The sequence below is a fragment of the Pelobates fuscus genome, chromosome 9 (genome assembly GCF_036172605.1).
Source record: "Pelobates fuscus isolate aPelFus1 chromosome 9, aPelFus1.pri, whole genome shotgun sequence".
NCBI lineage: Eukaryota > Metazoa > Chordata > Amphibia > Anura > Pelobatidae > Pelobates > Pelobates fuscus.
Genome location: NC_086325.1, coordinates 86,956,775 through 86,975,104, shown reverse-complemented (window position 1 = coordinate 86,975,104; position 18,330 = coordinate 86,956,775). Strand labels below are relative to the sequence as shown.

Here is an 18,330-nt window from a genome sequence, read left to right as displayed (position 1 = left end):
TTATCCATCTTACTACCAGACATATTGCACTATCCTGTTTTGTATCTGTTTTATCTTTTCACATACGAGTGAATTCCCAAGAAGAAGATCAGCGAGGAACTTTCCCCTGACCGTGGATCTACAGATTTCTCATTCTCCATAGGAGCTTCTTCTAGATAAGACTTTCTTTTTTATTTGGACTTATTGTCGTGTATATATTGATTCCCCTTGGCGCAGCCTTTTTTTTGTTATTTCCTGTTTCTTTATATGTTTGGCAGTGTGTATGTGTGAGAATGCTTGAGTGGACATGTCTGTATGTGTATTTCTGTGACCCTATAAGTTCTGCAGGCAGCCCTGCATATATTGACTGTCTTCTCATATCTTACTGCCTCAAACATGTAGTAAAATGAAACAATGGATTTTCCAACAAAAATGTATGTACTGCACTACCAATTCTGAGTAAGACATGCAGGACATATATGCCTTTAAGTGAGCCATACTCTAAACAATTCTATGCAAATAATACAATCATTCTCTCCTTGATTCCTGGGTGGCTGAGTATGAACAACTCCTATTCTGACTGGTGGCAGGTGTCCAGCACCTCCAGCAAGGGGGCAGAAGTAGGAATAAGAGGAAGGCAGGTACTCAAGCTTTGGCAATCAGTCAGTCAGACACAAGCTCTGCCTCTCTCTGCACACACAGCTTGCAAACTGCCTTCCCCAGAGACATAGAACTCGAGGCTGCAGAACAGCACAGCACAGAGTTACAGGAACCTCATGGTGACAGCATGCTGGATTAGTAAATGACTTACCTCACCATACACTGACACTGCTTATGAAGGTAAGTTATTTGTTCAGTCCATATGGTATACTAACCTAGACATAGCTTGCATATTTTAAAACTTCTCCATGCAAAAATACAGTTTCCCAGTTTTGTTGGACTCAATGCCAGCTGTGGTTTATTAACAAATGCAAAACATATTATACATGATTTAAATATATATAAAAGTACATGATGTATCTACATATTAGATATGCATTATTAAAGTACAAGGGGTATTATTACAGTACATGGATTTACTCCCATTATATATATATATATATATATATATATATATATATATATAATTTTTTTTGTTTTGTTTTTTTTTTAATGTGCAGGGGTTAACTTTGTGTTTATGTATTATGGAAGAACAGAATTTACCTCCTTATTCTAAATGTATTATTAAAAGTACAGGGATTATTTTAATATTATATATGTATTACTAACATACAGGTTTTAACTCCCTGTTGTATATGTATTATTACAGTACAGACGTGAGCTATAGACTACATTTCGCAAGGATGATGCTAAACTATTTCAAACCATAAATCTCAATGGCGCCATACTCTGAAATATTTGACAATATTAGTGTTATAAAATGGAATCGTTACATTCACTTTTCTGTTAATATTAACCGTGATCACATGTCCTTACTGTTGCATTACAATATAATTCTTCTATTGATACAAACATTTTAGTACTAAGTAGTGTTCTTAGTATTCCTGCAGCAGAACTTTTTTTTTGTAAAGAATTGAAAATATTTATTGACGTGTTCAGTTATAACACTTCTCTATTATGTGACGTGTGATTATAATTTTGGAAATTGACCGTTATAATCAGGGTAGACCAGACTAGGAGCATCTTTAAGGCAACGGTGTCAACTCGTAATAAGAGATAGACTATTTAACCAATTCTGCACCCACAGGGTTAAGAAAATATCAAGACGTTAGATATATTTTGGATAACCCAATGAGATTCCAGATGCAACCAGTACACTACATTCCATGATAACTAATGCTTGTCCTGCAAATAGGTATCAGTTTTGTTGTAATTAAAATTAATGTTCTATGTTTACATTGTTAAAACAGTATTTTATAGAGTCACAAGGAAATACTTTGAAACAAGAGAAACCCCGGTGTATTCTCTCTTGCAAGCATTTGTTACGGTTTATTTACTAAACCATAAATTGTGTTATCAAAGAAATTGCAAAACATAGGTCAAAATACATGAAAAAATATATAAATTTCATATATCTAATATGTACAAGTCCCATGGCAGTTCTCCGTAAATCCCAGTTACGCGAATAACATAAATATTTTACAACGTAAAACAAATGAATGGCGGGATTTTTAAAATGACTTAACAAAACAAACTTTTATGTTTCAGACACTTTTAGTCACGCTAAACATGTCGCTTTAACATGCACTTACAGCCAGTGATGCGATCATGTTGGTTTCAAGCTGTTTATGATTTTCAGATTTTTGCGTACATAGAGCTAGAGATTTAAAAAAATGCCATGCCATGGACACTGGTGAAAAGTTTCTTCTAATGGTTCCATGTGAAGAACGTTGCCCTAGAATCAGTCTTTCTAGCACCCAATATATTTACCTGTATACTCATTGCATCCTTACAGAATGTTCGTAATTGATATTGTGGTAGATATCCCTACTTCAGGGGTAGGCAACCTTCTTCACTCCGTATGTTGTGGACTTCATCTCCCCTGATGTGTTGCCAGCTTTATATTATGGGAGATGTAGTCTAACAGATCTGGAGTGCCTAAGGTTGCTTACCCTTTCTCTTGTGTTTTGTAATAACTGAAATCAGCAGACAATGTATTTCCCAATGGAGTCATCCTTTCTACTGCTTGCCCAGTTCAAGTAGTGGTGGGTATATGTAATTCAAATAAGCCTTTCTATTGGACTCGGGACCCTGTGTCAAGCCCTATTGAATCTGTTTTCACAAAAATAGAATATATGCATGAAATGGTTATCCTAAGTACCGGTGTAATTAAAATAAAAATAATTGGTATTAGAATTACAACAACATAGTTGTATCTGTGTGTTTGAAATGTGAAAAACATGCTATGCCTTTGACGTTTCAATAAAGACATTTGGCTTGGGAAAAAAATAATGATCTATTGACTAGACAGTGAATTATTGTGATTTAACGACCGTCTTGAAAGACCAAAATGTCAGCTTTTGAAAAAAAAAACAACCCAAAACAATAATTCAATTTAGAATTAGAGATTATAAATTAGAGATATTTAAAGTCACCAGAAGTCACTGCTGAATTTCACAATCTAGTGAAAAAAAACTGCAGAGTAACACTTGCGACTGTTTTGTGCATTCCACTTCTGAAAAACCACGCAGCAACCAGTGCTAACTTGGATTTTTTTGATATCCTTGTTTTATCCTGCTAGGGGGCGTTGTAGCATTATAATGCAGATAAGTCTGTTAAGTAGTTACATTCACCTGTTATTTACAGTCTATACTCATCAAGATAATAGAATGCTTGGTGATTTGTTTAACTTGCACGCACGCTCTAGACTGGAGAACCGTAGGTTATTATCTAAAGTGAAAACTGACCATTGCATTACTGATTTTAGGTCAAAATACCTGCTGGAAAAATATTTAAAATGGAGAATGTTTTACAATGTTATTTGCTTTCTTAAAATGTGAAACTTGCTTCTCAATTCACCATATTTATCCGTTTTGTGACCTAGAAGAATATAATATCTCTTGGGGAAAAAACAAAGCGATATAACTATTAGCATGCTTCAATTTTTAAACCACAAAAATATTTACCGTATTCTGTCTCATTACATTCAGTTTATTCACCAAACAGCAGTGAGCTAACAACTAAGTTGTAAATGAATACCACAATTATTAAGCAGCTATAGTAACAGATGAATAAGATAAATTTTGTTATTTTCTTCTTCTATTTTTTTTTTCTCCTGGTTGTCAAACTACCTTTATCAACCCATCATTCCGTACCTTAAATTTAAAGCAGAAAAAAACAAATGTTAGTTCTGAACCTGGAGTAATTTTAAATAAATAAGAATGTATGCATGATTAGACATAATAAATAATTCCCATAGATTTATCATACAAAGTATAATATTGTACATTATTTTAACTATGTTTAAATAACTAGGACTTTATAGCGTTAATAGCAAATTAATAAGTGATTATGTGCATTAAGACGTGCGCATGCGGTCTGAGAGGATTCATTGGCTCTCTGCATGGCATGAAAACATTCTTAATAAATCATAATCCATTTTCCCAAATGGAATAACTGAATATGAAATAGCTGTGTACAACTGTCTGTGTAAAGGGAGCCCCTGGCAAACATCAAAGTATACAATCCCAATAGATATGTATATAACACTCTTAAATAATCAAAATGCTTAAATAGCAGTTTTATCATTATTTAATGATTGAGTTATAGGCAGTGGTCAAGTCCTGGGGAAAAAAGTGTGGGAACTCCCCCCCCCCCCTGCTCCCCCCCCCCAAAAAAAAAATGATACGCTCGTATGCATATATATTTCTCAGAAAATACATTGCAACATTTATTGTAAAGTTTACAAAGACATCTCCAAAATTCACATGCAATGAACACATAAATATATAACAGTTGTAACAAAATAAATTAACTATGCAATAAACAAATAAACATAGAACAGTTGTAACAACAAAATAAGTTAACTATGCAAAGTGTGCCACTCTCCCCTCCATGTCCCTTAGTGCTCCTCTCTCCTCCTCTCCATGTCCATTAGTGTTCCTCTCCCCCCCCCTTACCTGTCTCTTAGTGACCCCCATTCACCTTAATGTTCCTCTCCATTTTCTTTTAGTGGTGCCCCCCTACCCAATGTTCCTTTTCCCTTCCCTCCCCTGTACCTTAGTTCCCCCCTTAATGTTCCTCTCTCTCCCTCCCTAGTGTTCCTCTCCCTTCCCTCTTTTTTAGTGTTCTTCTCCCCTCCCCCATAGTGTTATGCCCCTGCCCCTTAGTGTTTTCCCCCCTCCCCTGTCCCATAGTGTTCTTTCCCCCCCCTCTCCTGTCCCATAGTGTTCTTCCCCCCCCCCGTCCCCTGTCCCATAGGGTCCCCCCATCCTATAGTGTTTCCCTCCATCCCATAGTGTTCTTTCCCCCCTCCTCCATAGTGTTTTCCCCCCTCCCCTGTCCCATAGTGTTCTTTCCCTTCCTTCCCTGTCCCATAGTGTCCCCCCCCTCCCCTGTCCCATAGTGTTCTCCCCCCCTCCCCTATCCCATAGTGTTCTTTCACTTCCTCCCCTGTCCCATAGTGTTCTTTTCCCCCTCTCCTGTCCCATAGTGTTCTTTCCTGCCCCCTCTGTCCCATAGTGCCCCCCCTCCCCTGTCCCATAGTGTTCTTCCACCCTCCCCTGTCCCATAGTGTTCTTTCCTTCCTCCCCTGTCCCATAGTGTTCTTCCCCCCTCCCCTGTCCCATAGTGTTCTTTCCCCCCTCTCCTGTCCCATAATGTTCTTTCCCCCATCCCCTGTCCCATAGGGTGCCCCCATCCCATAGTGTTTCCCCCATCCCATAGTGTTCTTTCCCCCCTCCTCCATAGTGTTCTTCCCCCCCTCCCCTGTCCCATAATGTTCTCTCCCTTCCTCCCCTGTCCCATAGTGTTTCCCCCCCTCCCCTGTCCCAAAGTGTTCTTCCCCCCTCCCCTGTCCCATAGTGTTCTTTCACTTCCTCCCCTGTCCCATAGTGTTCTTTCACTTCCTCCCCTGTCCCATAGTGTTCTTTCCCCCCTCCCCTGTCCCATAGTGTTCTTTCCCGTCCCCTCTGTCCCATAGTGTTCTTCCACCCCCCATCTCATAGTGTTCCTTACCACCCCATCCCAAAGTGTTCCTTACCATCCCCCCCCCTGTCCCATAGTGTTCTTTTCCCCCATCCCCTGTCCCACAGTGTTCTTTCCCCCCCTCCCATCCCATAGTTTTCTTTCTCCTCCTCCCCAATAGTGTTCTTTCCATCCCTCCCCTGTCCCATACTTCCACCCCCTGTCCCATAGTGTCCCTTACTTACCACCCCCCTTCCCCTGTCCCATAGTGTTCTTTCTCCCCCGTCCTATAGTGTTCTTCCTTACCACCCCCTGTCCCATAGTGTTCTTCCCCCCTCCCCTATTCCATAGTGTTCTTTCACCCTCCCCTGTTCAATAGTGTTCTCCCCCATCCCATATGGTTCTTCCTTGTTGTGTAGAACATGCATTGCTCAATTATCTGCCAATTAGGAGATAAATCATTTTGTTTATACAGTCCTAGTCACACCTTTTGGCATCTGTACAGATTTCCTGTCCCATAGTGTTCTTTCCCTTCCCCCCTCCCCTGTCCCATAGAGTTCTTCCCCCCATCCCCTGTCCCATAGTGTTCTTTCACTTCCTCCCCTGTCCCATAGTGTTCTTTCCCGCCCCCTCTGTCCCATAGTGTTCTTCCACCCCCATCTCATTGTGTTCCTTACCACCCCCATCCCATTGTGTTCCTTACCACCCCCATCCCATTGTGTTCCTTACCATCCCCCCTCCCCTGTCCCATAGTGTTCTTTTTCTCCCATCCCCTGTCCCACAGTGTTCTTTCCCCCCTCCCGTCCCATAGTTTTCTTTCTTCTCCTCCCCAATAGTGTTATTTCCCTCCCTCCCCTGTCCCATAGTGCTCTTCCACCCCCTGTCCCATAGTGTTCCTTACTTACCACCCCTCCTTCCCCTGTCCCATAGTGTTCTTTCTCCCCCGTTCTTTAGTGTTCTTCCTTACCACCCCCTGTACCATAGTGTTCTTTCCCCCCTTTCCCCTATCCCATAGTGTTCTTTCACCCTCCCCTGTCCCATAGTGTTCTTTCTCCCCCGTCCTTTAGTGTTCTTCCTTACCACCCCCTGTTCCATAGTGTTCTTTCCCCCCTTTCCCCTATCCCATAGTGTTCTTTCACCCTCCCCTGTTCCATAGTGTTCTCCCCTCCCATCCCATATGGTTCTTCCTTGTTGTGTAGAACATGCATTGCTCAATTATCTGCCATTTAGGAGATAAATAATTTTGTTTATACAGTCCTAGTCACACCTTTTGGCATCTGTACAGATTTCCTAAACATGTCCTGTAAAGAGAGATCTAATGTTTAAAGTGCACTGTGATGGGCGCATGTTTTGTTTTTTTTATCCCCCCCACGACTCCATTACATTTGATCGTCCCCGTAGTCACCCCAAAATGCTTCTAGTTCCCCCATTTCACCTTTTTTCCCCCTTTTTATTTCTTGTCCGGATCTAGGTCCTAAGCGCTGCCATCTTAGTGTTCCCAGATGAAAGCCCTGCAGGACACGTCATCACCTCACACTAACTAGCACTGTATAATCCCCATGTATGCCCAGTTGCAGACTTGGGCATTCGCTATTATCAAAAATTCAAACTGGAAAAAAAAAGTCAACTGACTGGCTCTGCCCCTGATCTGCCTCCTTGACAGTCTCGGTCAATCCAATGCTTTCCTATGTGAAAGCATTGTGATCGGCTCAGATCACCACTTCTGATGATGTCAGCCAAGCATTGTATTTGACTTTGTGTATTTTTGGTATCCTGACTCGGCTTGTGTATTAACTTAGTGTATTTCTGGAATCCTGGCCCAGCTAGTTTATTTGCTTTCCATATATCTATTATCCTGACTTTGGCTATTCCTGACTTTGTCTTTATCTTTATTAACGTGAAGTACAGCCACTCTAAGGCCTGGTAACATGGACCTGAGGTCTATATTAGAATCTCAGTTTCGCCATTTCCTGTAAATTGGGGTACAACCTTGTGACACTGACACACACTAACTCACACACACTCAAGAGTAAAATACACACACACTAAAAAAGAGGGGAATACGTCCTGCAGGGTGCTCCAGAAAGGGAGGGCCAATCTCTGAAGACATCAAATGAAAAGATGAAATATCCAGGCACACCTGAGGTTTCTTCTAAAAGGCAGTTTTTATTTGAAACGAGGAAGTGGAGTCAACATTTCGGCTCCTCTCTGAGCCTTTATTAAGACTTGTTTACCATAAAATGTTATTGTGTGTTTTGATCCTGAAGAAAGTCCCAGGAGGGACTGAAATGTTGATCTTTAATTTTTTTCATTACATAAAGCATTGAATTTGATAAACACCGGAGTGCAGCCAACATTATTGATTTGTATACATTTTGGAGCCACGGTATTTGGCATCGGGTGATCTAAAGGACTTTTGAGCTTGTGTGCAGGGATTTGCAAGTATGTCTATATATATATTGTAACGGAACCGCTGGCACCCTGACCGGGTACCCTCCGCTGACGGATGCTCCTAGTGCTTTTCGAGGACTCCAAGCACTCTGCCTGACACCATAACCACTGCAGACCCCATGAACCGCCGCAGCTTGGTTGGGGTCTCGCCGTCTCCACCCACTCTGGACCCAAGACCAGGGTCCAGCTTCCAGTAGGTGGACCTCTCCGAATTCCAGAGAGCAGGAACAAGAACAAGCTCTTAGCAGAGCTTAGTGATTATACCCTGGGGAGTATAGTGATTATAGCAATCCCCAGGGTGTAGTTCTCCAATCCCCCAAACATGAGACGAAACTTCATGAAGGTCCAAGATGATCTGAACTTTTAATGACCACACACTGACTTTTATGCAAGTCCCCATGCAAGGGGACATCCCACAGGGTGGGACACAGTACAACCAATCATTTACAGGAACACCTTAAAACACACCCAGCACCAGCATATAATCCCTCCCTTCAATGATATAATTACTGCACTCAATGTGTTAATGTAATTTATCACAGGCAGGAAAAATACACTTTTTATACATACACTGTAACTTTAAAAATATGCATCATATTCACATAAAACATACATATTCAGAATCAGCATACTTTAAATATAAACATAACCAAAAATCATACAAATTCCTCTAGTACATAAAAAGTTAGGTGGAAGTCCTTTATGACCGAAAAATGACGTGAGTTCGAACTGCCAAACGGGACTTAGTCTCTGCAGCTGAAAATTCAGTGTAGGAGAAGGTAAGGGTCAGCGGTGTTCGGTGAAATGTGTAGCCGATTTCAGTTCCATGGATTTGGCTACACATACCGCTGACCTCGTTTGAATGAACAAAGATGGCTGCCGCCACGTGTTGGTTTGCACGAACGGCGGCCCCCCAGTGGTCAGCAATTTACCTAGAGCAGGCTCCCAGCCTGGGAGGTAAATTGCCTGCACACTTCCACTTCTGGGTGGTCCGCCTGTGTGGTACTTGGTTCAGTAAGCCCCATTTACTGAACCAAGTGGAAAACAGCCAGGAACAAAATATTTTAACTAAGTCTGGGACACTGGGGACACCGTCTTAAAGGGGCATTGTCACACAAAGTCTCAATATGTCCCCAGACGGTTCTTAAAGGGCCAGCATGGTCCAATACAAGTCCATAAGCCACAATGCAGTTCTTAAAGGGCCAGCAGCAGCATAATATAAATCCATTAGCCCAAATAATGTTTTTAAAGGGCCCAATCTCCCAGGGGCCATAGTCATGCGGAAGGAGGCTGGCAATCAGGCTCCTCCAACAGCCAGGGGAAAAAGGCAGCTTGTCACCTAACAATCCAGTGACAAAAGGTGTTTTGTCACATATATATATATATAAGTAAAAAGAATAGATCTAGCCACAGTGGCTGAACGACTGGGTGGATCAAAAACTGTATAGCCCCCACACACATATATTTGTGTGTATATATATGTATATATATACACAAATACACAAATTGGTCTTTCAGCCAAATTTACTAATACTAAGTAAATATTACTTAGTATTAGTAAATTACACCCCTACTCGCTATATCGCAGTAGGGGCATGTCTATTAAACAGTGGGGGCCCTAAAGTAAAAAAAGGGGGGAGGACCTATTGTCCTCCCCACCGGCCCCCACCCCCGAGCGGCAGGTGGGGGCCCTAAAGTAAAATAATGGGGGGGGACCTAATGTCCTACCCCTGACCCCCACCCCTGAGGGGTGGGTGGGACACCTATTGTCTTCCCCACCAGCCCCCACCCCTGAGTGGTGGGTGGGGGCCCTAAATAAAAATTGGGGGGGGGACCTAATGTCTTCTCCCCTGGCTCCCCCCTGGTGACTAGGGGTCCCCAAACCCCTAGTCACCCCCTCCCGCCCCCAAAAAATTAACCCCCTACATACCCCCAACACCCTAAAAATAATTAGGGGGGGACCTTTAACTAAGTAAATGTAAAAAAAAATAAAACTTACCATTCAATGTTTTCTTTCTTCTAAAATCTTCTTTTTTTCAGCCCCAAAGAAGGCCAAATAAAAAATTCATAATAACCGACAAATTGAAAAAAACAAAAAAAACGAGCGCAAAAAAATCCATCTTCACCCAGCGAGGGCTCCACACAGACTGAGCTCTGCAGGGCGGGGGAAGGCTTAGAAAGACTTGCCATGCCCTGCAATTAGGCTCATAGCACGCTGGTTGGTTGGTTTAAGCTATCCAATCAGAGTGCTCGCACAGGTAAATGAAGAGACTGACAGGTAAGTCTCTACATTTACCTGTCACAGCACTCTGATTGGTTGGTTTGAAATCCACCAATCAGAGTGCTCTGTGTCATTTTACACAGCATGGGAAAGTTCTTTTTTATTATTATTTTTTGGGGGGACCCCTAGTCACCTGAGTGGGAGGGGGGTTAAATTTGTATTTAGGGCCCCCACTCACCGCTCAGGGGTGGGGGGCCAGGGGGGAGGACATTAGGTCGCCCCCCTTATTAGTATTTAGGGCCCCCACCCACCGCTCAGGGGTGGGGGCCAAGGGGAGGACAATTTAGGGCCCCCACCCAATGCTCAGGGGTGGGGTGCCGGGGGGAGGACAATACTTCATTTTACTTTAGGGTCCCCAGCTGCCGCTCAGGCTGAAAGACCAATTTAGGTCTTTCAGCCATTTGGTAGATAACTCCATAACACCGTAGGAATTAGGGAGTTATCTACTGAGCGACTGCAAGAGAAGTCCCGAAGTGCCGAAGTTCCGAAATTCCGAAGTTCCGAAGTGTTGAAGTGCCGAAGTTGCCGAATTTCCGAAGTGCTTAAGTGCCGAAGTTGCCGAAGTTCCAAAGTGTTGAAGTGCCGAATTGCGGAAGTCCCGAATTGCGGAAGTCCCGAATTGCGGAAGTCCCGAATTTCGGAATGCCAAATCGAACTGAAAATTTTCTTCATGCAGATGCTTAATAGATACAGAGTTCAAAATCATACGTGAGAGTGAAGCAGGTTTGAAGGCAAGTCTGGAGCAGGTTGGTATGGAGCAGGGTAGAAGGTAAGTCTGGAGCAGGTTGGTATGGAGCAGGGTAGAAGGCAAGTCTGGAGCAGGTTCACAGGAGCCAGGAACTGAAGTCTTTCAGGTAGATCACCAACTTAAATGTAAAGGCCCTGTTGTGAGCAGGGTGTGGCCTTATGTGTGTAGCCTTATGTAGCTGAAGCAAGTAATTCGTTCAAGGCAGGTGAGGACTGAGGTGACTAGTGGCTAGGGAGGCTACTAGTGGTTGAGAGCTGGAACTTTTTAAAGGAACAGAAACAAAAGGAAGATAAAACATAGCTGTCAGGATACGATCCTGACAATCATCCCCAAACTAACATGGTGAAAGAGTGTGTCAGTCATTGGAACACTGTTTCCATTACCTTATCTCGGATTGCCAGGATAATTAGTCCGACCTGTTGCTTTGGGCTGAATTCACCAGGAGCAAGGCCAATCATGAGTCTTCACAATTTAGTCCCTTCTTTTTGAAGTTTCAGGGGACTTTACATATTCTCAATGACCACCTGGTAAAGTTGAAGGGCCTAAGGAGATTAGTTAAGACCCACCTAGAAAGGTTCCAGCTGCTCCTGAAACAGAAAACTGATCATCACCACCAAGTTGCATCTACCTATGAGTTAATAGATTTTTTTTTTATTGATTTCATGTTTGATTCCATATTTCATCTCTAAAATTGGCTCCCCAACTCATTGGGCCAGGTATAAGTGTGAGAGTCAAGACATTATTGTCTTCAAATAATGATGCTTTTGTAGAGGCAGATTGCAATATTTGTTAGAGTGGAAGAAATATGGCCCTGAGTAGAGATCGTCAGTACACGCATCAGATGTTCATCCTTCAATTGTTCACATTCCGGTAACATTGACTCCGTTCCAAGTTTCCTTTTATACCTGGAGGTGTCAAGAAACCTACTACAATCTGGCTCTGGTAAGACCTATTTCCCACTTTCTGCCTCTAAGCTTTGCTTACCATGCTGCTGTGGAACCTGCTTTCCTGGTAAAATTATAGAGGGTTACTTAGCCACATAAATCGCTCATTTTGCAGAGCACCTGTGGATAGCACAGGTGCTGCTTTTCAGTGTTAATCACTCCCAGGAAGCATAATCAATTAATCAGGATTACCTGATTTAAAGATAGCTCTCTAGCTCATCTAGGCCTTTTTGTGACCCAGTGAGTGCTTAGTGCTCTTTTGTCTTGTTCTTTAAATCTCTGATATTTTTGACACTGTTTACTTTGACTACATTTCTGCTCTCCTGCCCTTGTGTACTTGACACATCCTATTTACTTCCTGCCTGCTTTGTGTTCAAGTCTTCAGGCTTGTCTGACTAACTGGCCATGTACCAGTCCCTGGCTTGTTTACTGACATTACTCTTTTCTGTGCTCCTGACCCTTGACTTTCTTGACTACACCTTGGTTTCAGTATTCATGTTACCTACCTGTTTCTGGGTTAGTTTATTTTCTATTGCTATTTATTTATTTTTTTGCATTTTGTTCCTCTCCTTGTTTGTATCCTTCTCTAGGTGTAATCCTGTTATTTCATGGTTTCACCTTTACATTAGAACAGCCACTCTAAGACCCGGTAATACGCCTCTTCCTGTCCATCTGTATTTGCCCTTGTTAGGCCACTCACCTTGCTGAGGCTCTCCAAGCCAAACCAGATAGGAGGTAACCAACAAACGTACTGTCACAATACCAGCTAGTTTGATGCAAGTGCCTGTGGCAGCATGGTTAATGTCATCTTTCCCAGTATGCTTCATGAGTTATGAGACACTCCAATACTGCACCAGGTGTTAGCACTCACTTTGAGAGGCATTTCCCATCCTTACCAGTAAAGCTGTCAATTCAGCTTTGCACACATTTTTTTGCATGTATTTACTGAAGCACTTGAGATTGAGAGATTATCAATCTTGCCTGTTTAAGATCTCCTCCCCAATATAGATGTCCAGGCATGGACCCTGGTACCCTGTAGTGTATTCTACCATCCTTTGTTTTTCCTGGGTCACATTGTTATTGGTTATTCTGAATTCAATTCTGCTGACTAACTATTTTATTCGGTGTACTTCTGGTGTCCCCAGTCTCGGTTTCTCTCGTTTTGGAAATCCATGTATTAAACAAGGCCACTTTAAGTTATGGTTATATGCATGTCATCATTACCCCCTACCTTTTCTTTCTACCTGGTAGGGAACAGTCTTATACTAGATTAAAAAAAAAATACTTCAGTGTACACTTCTTAAGTTCCTTCACTTTACATTTTCAGTAGGGCAAATGGCTTTATTAAACTTCCCCTCCTCATTCCATATCATAGTTCAGACTTTTTACAAATAGGGCCGATCATTTCTTATTTCCATTTTGTGGAGTTTCCTAAATCCTATGTTAGTTCAGACATTTCTGCTTTGATCAATATTCATATGAAAGCTCAGATGGATCTTGGCAAATATTTTATTTAAAAAGAGCCATGAGAAGAGGTCACATGGGTGGCAAGCGTAATTCTTTTGATGTGTCCCATCCTATTACTTAAGCTGTTTAGATAAATGCTTAATAATTCATATAGAGCACATTAATGGGATTCCTTTCAGATGGATGGGAGGGTTTTATTTGAAACACTTGCATTCATTTTCAGATGGAATAGGTCATTTTGTCAGTCAATATTTCAGTAATATACATCTGTTGCCATCTTACCAATTATGCAAGGTGTTCCCAGTAAAAATAAACAGTTACTTATTATAATAAAAACATAACTAATACAATAAAATACATTTGGTTTATCTTGTAGTGTATGAGTTTTAGCAAAAGAACAGAACATTTGATATGTTGATTTACCCAGAACTACTGTATGTTCTTATAGTAATTTAATATAGCATGATAATCACGTGTTTTGTGAAATGGGAGCAAATGAATAGGAGTTAAAGGGTGCTTTTCATCCTACCTACAACCTATGCTCTTTTTAAAGAGCATAAAATTCCATCTATAGATTGTGCTGGAAAATTTGCTAGTGAGTATACAGATTGGGAGAGAAACCTATTTAAAAATACGTTTTTCTCCTACTTTTCAGTTAATTCTTCAGCATAGACTCTATGAACAATTTACTGACATGGGTGATTAGAGAAAACCTTCCTCAGGTGGTGGTTGTGCTCTCAAAGCATAGCAACTAAAGCACATGCACAGCAGTTGCTATGGTAACTATCTAGCCAACGCTACTAGCGCAGCTTGGCAGTTAGGAGCGAAGAAGAGTAACACAATGATGTATACATCATACACTGATCAGCATCAACATTAAAGGATCACAATAGGGTCAGGAACACAAACATATATTCCAGACCCTATAGTGTTGAAACCACCATCTAGTCCCCTAACCCCCCTAAATATAGTAATGTTTTACTATTGTTCAAGACTGCAGCTGCTGGCTCTGCTACTGATCTTGGCTGACAACATCAGAAGTGTTCTTCTGAGCCAATAACAATGCTTTCCCATAGGATTGACTGAGACTTTCAAGGAAGCAGGTCAGTGGCAGAGCCAAACAAAGCCCTGGCAAATCAGCATCTCCTCATAAAGATGTATTGAATCAATGGAAAAGTTCAATGTCTCCATGCAGAAGGTGGAGACACTGAATATCAGTCATGCTGTGCAGCACTGCCCTAGGAAGCACCTCTTGTAGCCATCTGAGGAGTGGCCAGTAGAGGTATCCCTAGGCTGTAATGTAAACATTGCATTTTCTCTGAAAAGACAGTGTTTACTGCAAAAAGCCTGAGGGGAATTGTTATACTCACCAGAACAAATACAATAAGTTGTAATTGTTCTGATGATATATTGTTCCTTTAAAACTACTGACAGGTGACGTGAATACCATTGATTATATCATTATTATTATTATGATATTTGTAGAGCGCCGTCAAATTCCGCAGCACTTTACAATGGGTGGACGGACAGACATGTAGTTGTAACCAGACAAGTTGGACACACAGGAACAGAGGGATTGAGGGCCCTGCTCAATGAGCTTGCATGCTAGAGGGAGTGGGGTAAAATGACACAAAAAGGTAAGGATAGTATTAGACTAGTGACAGTTGCAGAAGAGGAATCAGTTGGGAGCTATTAACAGTTTAATTGATACACTTTTATGAAGAAGTGGGTTTTTAATGATCTTTTAAGGAGTGGAGACTGGGTGAGCATCTAACGGAGTAGGGAAGCGAGTTCCACAGGAACGGTGCAGCCCTCGAGAAATCTTGAGGTGGGAGTACGGACAGAAGATAGACGTAAGTCTTCAGCAGATGGTAAGGGCCTAGACGGGACATACTTGTGTATAAGGGAGGATAGATAGGTGGAGCAGCATTATGTAGAGATTTGAAAACAAGAACCAGAATTTTAAATTGAGCTCTATATTTTATAGGAAGCCAATGTAGGTACTGACAGAAGGGTGAGGAATGGGAAGTGCGGGCGGACAGGCAGATGAGCCTCGCTGCCGCATTCATTATGGACTGTAACGGCGCAAGTTGGGAGCACGTAAGACCACTGAGAAGCGGATTACAGTAGTCAAGGCGAGAAAGGACAGTGGAATGGACCAACACCTTAGTCGCATCTGGCGTTAAGTAGGGGCGGATGCGCACAATGTTTTTAAGATGGAAATGACAGGATTTGGTGATAGATTGAACATGAGGCTTGAAGGAGAGGTCGGAGTCAAAGAGAACACCTAGGCAGCGAGCCTGCGTGGTGGAGCGGATGGTAGCACCGTTGACTTGGAGGGAGACAGACACAGGAGTAACAACACTTGAGGGAGGAAAGACCAGAATTTCAGTTTTGGTCAAGTTTAGTTTAAGGAATTGGGCAGCCATCCAGTTAGAAATAGCAGAGAGGCAGTCAGAGACACTAGTCAAGAGGGACGGGGAGAGATCAGGAGAGGACAGGTAGATTTGTGTGTCATCTGCATAGAAATGATATTGGAAGTCAAAGGAGCTAATGAGTTTACCAAGGGAGGCAGTATAGATGGAGAACAGTAGGGGACCAAGGACTGAACATTGGGGGACACCAACAGAGAGGAGTTGGGGAGAAGAAGCAGAGCCAGAGAAAGAAACACTGAAAGAGCGCTGGGAGAGGTAGGAGGAGCACCAGGAGAGAGCAATATCTTGTAGACCGATAGTGTCAAAAGCCGCAGACAGGTCAAGGAGAATTAGGATAGAGTAGTGACCATGAGATTTTGCAGCGAGTAGATCATTGGATTACAATGACACCTGTCAATGGGTGGAATATATTAGGCAGCCAGTGAACAGTCAGTTTTGACCATGATAGAAAGGTGTCAGAACACACAGTGCAGTTTGCTTAGTAGCAACAGATCGGTCAGAGTGCCCATGATATCCCCTGTCCATTGCCAAAAATTCCTTCAATGGGTACTTGAGCATCTGAACTGGACCATAGAGCAATGGAAGAAGATTGCCTGCTCTGATGAATCATGTTTTCTTTTAGATCAGATGGATGGCTGGGTGCATGTGCATCATTTACCTGGAGAAAATGTGGCAGCAGGATCCACTATGGGAAGAAGGCAGTGTTCTGCACTGCTCAATGTTTTGTTGGGAAACCTTGGTTTTAGAGAAACCTTGGGTCCTGGCATTCATGTGGATTCTGATGTTGCCAGAAGTGGAGTTTTATCTCAAACCCTTTTTAAATGCATTTATTTTTTTGTTTATATTATTGGGCATTAGCAGTGAAACTCCCCTTGCTTTTTTCCACGCCCTCGTCTTATGTCACTGCTTCCCTGGCGATGTCCATTCAAGTGCTTTTCATAGGGGAACATTTGATTGGATCAGAGTGCCGCACCCACTCTGTGTGGGGAAGAAGTAGGCGAGTAGTCAAGTTGGGAGGGAGAGGGGGAATTATAAACAAAATTAAGAAAAGAAGGGACGTGGGCTGGGCTGGGAAGAGAGACATTGCAGCTGCCCTTGTTGCAAATACAAACTGCAGAAACCATGGCCACTTCAAATCACTGAAGTTATCGTAGCACTTGGAGTAACCTTTTAGCTATTGATTTTACAAATTTGATCACGCTAGGCACACATTGTATTGGAGGATAAAAAATCAGGAACATTGTTTCCGTTTCTTCCCTCCCCCCTCTCTCTATATATGCTGGTTGACAGGAACAAACAAAACCACCATCTAGCTCCCCTGGGCCCCTCACGCCTCCATAAATATAGCAGAGTCTTACTGTATTCAAGCCTGAAGCTGTAGCTCTGCATGCTGTTTGCCTCAGAAAAACAAGCAGTCTGTTGACATCATCAGAAGTGGTAGCCTGATCCAATCACAGTGCTTCCCCGTAGGATTGGCTGAGACTGACAAAGAGGCAGATCAGGGGCAGAGCCAGCATGATTCAAACACAGCCCTGGCCAATCAGCATCTCCTCATAGAGATGCATTGAATCAATGAATCTCTATGAGGAAAGTTCCGTGTCTGCATGCAGAGGGAGGAGATACTGAATGTTTGGATGCATTTTAGGCAGCCATGACCCAGGAAGGATCTCTAACAGCCATCTGAGGAGTGGCCAGTGAAGTTATAACTAGGCTGTAATGTAAACACTGCATTTTCTCTGAAAAGACAGTGTTTACAGCAAAAAGCCTGAATGTGATGATTCTACTCACCAGAACAAATTCAATAAGCTGTAGTTGTTCTGGTGACTACAGTGTCCCTTAAAGATGGAGGTAAGTGAATATAATATGAAACATCTTGGTAAATGACACTTCTCATTGAAATGGGTTAACAGATTTTTAATTTAAAAATAATCAAAAGTATTAAAGGAGGTGGAAGCATGTTAAAATCAGAGGCCTTTCAGACGCAATAACCCCGGCCGAGCTTCCCCATCTTCTAAGACGGCTTTTCACAGCCCTCCTGTCCCCCAAACAAGCTAAAGGGGTGTAGCTGGATGGCATGTTCCGCCTGCCCAAGCCATCACAACTCGCAAGCTCAGCAACAAGTGACCTCCTGGTCAAATTTAAAAACGGGCAAGACAAAGCTGCTTTAATGGCCACTTACAGCGGCATTGACGGCTAAGGGAGGGAAGTATCATTGGGGACCATCACACATACTCCTCATCCAACACCAAGGCAAGGAATATAAAGCGACCATATAAAGCGATTATATAAAGTACTAGCTGTCATTACATGGGTATTGGCTGTGTGCCTAGAATGCAATTCACTGACTGATTAATTATTTCATATATTTTATCTTACTGGTTAATAAAATTATAAAATGTT

The 18,330-nt window shown here is 42.2% G+C and overlaps 1 protein-coding gene across 1 annotated transcript in view; it reads left to right on the top strand.

Annotated features, from left to right (window-relative positions):
* The first annotated feature begins 651 nt into the window (after positions 1-651).
* The window catches only part of CHRDL1 (chordin like 1), a 113,259-nt gene continuing 95,580 nt past the window's right edge, over positions 652-18,330 (top strand). Inside the window, exon 1 of the mRNA XM_063432149.1 lies at positions 652-819. Coding sequence (XP_063288219.1) covers positions 814-819 — 6 coding nt within the window. The 5' untranslated portion in view covers positions 652-813. The remainder of the gene's footprint in view (positions 820-18,330) is intronic.